The sequence below is a fragment of the Notothenia coriiceps genome, unplaced genomic scaffold, assembly GCF_000735185.1.
Source record: "Notothenia coriiceps isolate Sejong01 unplaced genomic scaffold, NC01 NC01_scaffold00018667, whole genome shotgun sequence".
NCBI classification, from domain to species: Eukaryota; Metazoa; Chordata; class Actinopteri; order Perciformes; family Nototheniidae; genus Notothenia; species Notothenia coriiceps.
In genome coordinates this window covers 408-4,699 of record NW_011351368.1, presented here as the reverse complement: position 1 = coordinate 4,699, position 4,292 = coordinate 408, and the positions used below count along the sequence as shown (strand labels likewise).

General features: G+C 47.9%; 1 protein-coding gene across 1 annotated transcript in view; it reads left to right on the top strand.

The window, feature by feature from the left end:
* LOC104951196 (PR domain zinc finger protein 1-like) overlaps window positions 1-3,789 on the top strand; it is a 12,677-nt gene extending 8,888 nt beyond the window's left edge. Inside the window, exons 5-6 of the mRNA XM_010777834.1 lie at window positions 2,414-3,468; window positions 3,610-3,789. Of these exons, the coding sequence (XP_010776136.1) occupies window positions 2,414-3,468; window positions 3,610-3,789 (1,235 nt within the window). The remainder of the gene's footprint in view (window positions 1-2,413; window positions 3,469-3,609) is intronic.
* Window positions 3,790-4,292: the final 503 nt, after the last annotated feature.

Here is a 4,292-nt window from a genome sequence, read left to right as displayed (position 1 = left end):
CTCTCCCTTACCAAACCCCCATCCTCTCCCCCTCTCTAAAGTCAGTACAGTATACTATATGTTGCCTTTAATTAGCTGCCTCTGTCATTTGGCCCCCCCACTGGCTCCTGTTGACCTGCCACTGACTTGAACGTTCACCTGCAGCAGAAACACTTACCTTTGTTCATCTAAAGAGATCCTTATTTTACGTAGCTAAATAAATTAGGGCTTTTGAACGTTGGACCGGAGTTTGAGCCGCACAGAAAGTCCGAAATAATCTCACGGGCTGAGTAAAAACAAGATGAAACCACAAACGTTCTGACTAAGGTAGAAGAAGAGAAGGTCACTCTTATAGTCAGGCTATCCAGCTTTTTTACTGATTTAAATTAGCATAGATTACATATATATAAAAAAAAAAAAAAAATCATTCAAATTAATTTTAAATACGCATTTATTTTCAAAATGTAGCGTTTTTTGCCGGATGATCGAAGTCACGTCTGCCGCTTCATGTTTTTCTCACCGGTTTTTGCTCTTTCCAGTGCAGTCATAGCAAAACCAGACGTGTGTGTGTTAGTGTGTGTGTGAGCAAAATGACTTGGGTTGTCTCACTTTCTCCTCTCTCTTCTTCTCTCTCTCTTTTTGTCGCCGGCGTTTAGCGTTCTTCAAGTGTTAGCACTTGAAAGCACCTGTCAGCCGTGTGTGTGTGTGTGTGTGTGTGTGTGTGTTCAAAGACGCTCTCGATAAAAACACTCTCACACACACACACAGTCATAAGCTTGGCATGCCAACACATTCACACCCATGTCTTTTCATCTCAAACACATGCATGTGTGTGTGAGAGTGTGTCGGCCATTTGCCTAAAAGAGGAGGGAGTAATGGAGGTAGATGTGCGCCTCCCACCCCCTTCTGTTGACTACTTGAACTTCCTGGCAGAAGGGCCGTGTTGACAGATTGATATCTCAAGATGGCCGCCCTGTTTGTATTCTAAAAAAGGAGAAAGAGGGGGGAGGAAGAGGAGGAGGAGGAAGGCTAAGTGATAGCCTCAGTGTTTACACTGCCGCTATACTACTGATGAAGGGTCACTGACTGAGTGTGTGTGTGAATCAGGGGGAGTCAAACTAATTTCATCAGTGCTGGCACTCAGGATTAACTCCATCTCTCACACACACACACACACACACACACACACACACACACTCTGGGTGACCCTGTGGTAAAAAGTTGAACGGGCAGTAAATGAGCTTATAGATAATAGACAGCAGCTTTTTAAGGGCCGGGTCTGCAGCCGTTTAACAGCCGAGATGTGCAGCTAGCTGACTAGTGAGTGTGTGTGTGTGTGTGTGTGTGTGTGTGTGTGTGTGTGTGTGTGTGTGTGTGTGTGTGTGTGTGTGTGTGTGTGTCTAATCCACTCTTTCATCATGCAGGGGAGACAGTAGGTGTGAGAGAGTGAGGAGGAAGCTCTCTAATCTAACCTTCGACCTGGAAACAAAAGCAAACGGCCACATAAATCAGGAGAGTAGGAGCTTGATCAAAAGTGTGTGTGTGTGTGTTAGCTGCCCATTTGTATTCAAACAGTGGCTGCCCCTTTGCAATGCAGGCTAATTATTAATGATTTGATTGTGCTTTAGAAGAAGTGGTTTTCAACGTACTTGGTTCCAAGTTGGATCACATCAGTTCTAAAAGTGAGTCAAGAGTAAGAGTCAACACATCAGACAGAGGCCTTTGTCTGAAGGCGCCTCTGTGTGTGTATCTTGTGACATGGTGTGGATGAGTTGGTGTGTGTGTGTGTAGTGTGGAGGGCAGGTGGAGGCCAAGCCTTTTTTTTCGGAGGATATCGTTAGCAGGAAACCTTCCATCAGCCCTGTCTGTCTGCCACCATTTTGATTTTATCTTGATTTTATAGGCACACACACTGAGATATAAACACACACACAATGCCCAGAGGCAGCTGTCACGCATCACTTCCTGTCTTTTGACCCCCCCCGCTCCTGGCCCCCCATGATCGTTCGTCAAACCCGTCACCTTAATTGGCCCGCAGAGTTACTTATGGTGTTCCTTAACCCTGTGGCACACTCAGGGACTCAGAGGCTTACTGTCACGTGCACTACAGCGTAGAGTTGGTGAGGACAATCCTAAATCTCACCTGCGCAAATGCAACATAAAAAATACACAAGACATGAAAAGAAATACAGCTAGTGCAACAAGAAATATAAATAAATCAGTACAAGAGACACAATTATGCAAGAAACTAAATAAATAGTTAGACACAATTTTAACAGAATCTAAAATGAATTACTTCGACAAGCTGACTCGTTTTTTGGAAAGACTTTCAGTTTGTGTGTTGTGAAATAAAAAGTAATGATAAATGGAAAACAATTGTTTCTTGATCTGGTGAAACTTCCACTGACCTTTTATCTTCCTCTTGTCTCTCCAGAGCAGTCCCTCCTGGAGGTGAAGCAGCAGCAGGTGAGCAGTGAGGAGCGCTTGGTCGACGCCTCCAGCCCGCCCCCCGCAGCGGTAACCCCCGTCCAACCCAAGAGGGAACACAGCGTCCTCTCCATCCTCCGAGGCACCAACTGCACGTCCTCTTCCTCCTCTCCTTCCTTGCCGATCAAAAGGGAGCCGAGCCGGCCTCTTCCCACCCGCCCGCGCTGCGCCGACAGCCCCGAGCGGCCCCTGTACCCTCGAGCTCTCTACCCGGGTCTCAGGCCCCACACTCACATCCCCGAAGATTTCCTCGGACACAAACACGGTTACCCCGCTACCCGGTCGCCAGGAAATCAGTCCTCGGCGACGCCCAGCCCGTCGGCGAGGAGCAGCCCAGACAGCAGTCCTCAGGGAAGCCCCTCGGGCCCGGCAACAGGGTCTTTCTACCCCACTGGACTCAGTTCTTACCCTGGTTACTCCCCACCACCAACCCCTTCATCCTTCTACCCTCCAGGAGCCTCGTACTCACGCTACCTCCTTCCCCATCACTACCCTCTTCCAGGCGGAGGCGTCCCTACCGTAGGAGGTATCTTCCCCAGGATGTACCCCCTCTACATGCCCCCTCACGTGTCCCACCTGCCCGCCGACGCAGCAGGAAGGCGCTTCTTGATGCCCGATCGTGTCCACCTGTCCTCCATGTCGTCCCACAGGGAGTTCCTCCTGCCCAGGCCCAGCAGTGCCTTCTCAGCTGCCGCCTATCTGAAGGACAAACGGGGGCTTCAGCACCATTATCACGGACACCCACATGGACCCGCCCCCTCCAGAGGCTCCCCGACAGCGGGCACATCCCCTCCCAGCGAGCGGCTGCCCACCAAGCCTACCTCTGCCATGCTGTGCAACTCGAGCGATGACGAGGAGGCCATGAACCTGTCCAAAATGAAGCGTGGCCCCGGGTCAGCGGGATACAAGGCGCTGCCGTACCCACTGACGAAGCAGAACGGGAAAATCAAGTACGAGTGCAACGTGTGCAGCAAGACCTTCGGACAACTGTCGAACCTCAAGGTGAGTCGAGCAACGCTACAGAGTTATTTTATTGGCTTTCATAGGAAACACATTACACACACACTAAGCAAGCTCTCCTCAAGATATACATGTATTTACAATACCCACATGTCTAAGCAAATCTTTTTATTTCCTCTTCAGGTTCACCTTCGTGTCCACAGTGGCGAGAGACCCTTCACATGTCAGACCTGCAGCAAAGGCTTCACCCAGCTGGCTCACCTGCAGAAACACTTCCTCGTCCACACCGGGGAGAAGCCACATGAATGCCAGGTGAGAAACAATGAAAATTCAATCGGCTTATTTACCAGACAGATGAGTTAATTGCACGATGTGACTTGTTGCCAGAGATGGCAAAAGTACACACATCCTTTACTCAAGTAGAAGTACAGATATTCCTGTTTAAAAATACTAAAAGTAGGTAAAAGTAGAAGTACTGACTAAACTTCTTTACTCGAGTAAAAGTAAAGAGGCTTTGAAATGTACTTCAGTAAAAAGTACCCATAACTAGCAGCTGTTTTAAAGAGTACCTGACCTCCCTTTATATTAATAGAACAATAATGTCATCGTTAGCTAATGAATGTTTCCATGGTGACCAACGGCAACATGACAACGTTTTCATTGGTCCCTCTTCTTTAGAGAACACCAGGAAATGATGGATACACGGATCGTGTTCAAATCAATAGGCACGCAATGACTCTAAATAATAATGATCACGCCACCAAACACACATTCAGACTAAAGGAACCAGCCTGTTTGGAAAATGAGAGAAGTAGAAAGTACAGGTATTTGAGTTCAACATGTAAGAAATAGAAAGTACAGGTATT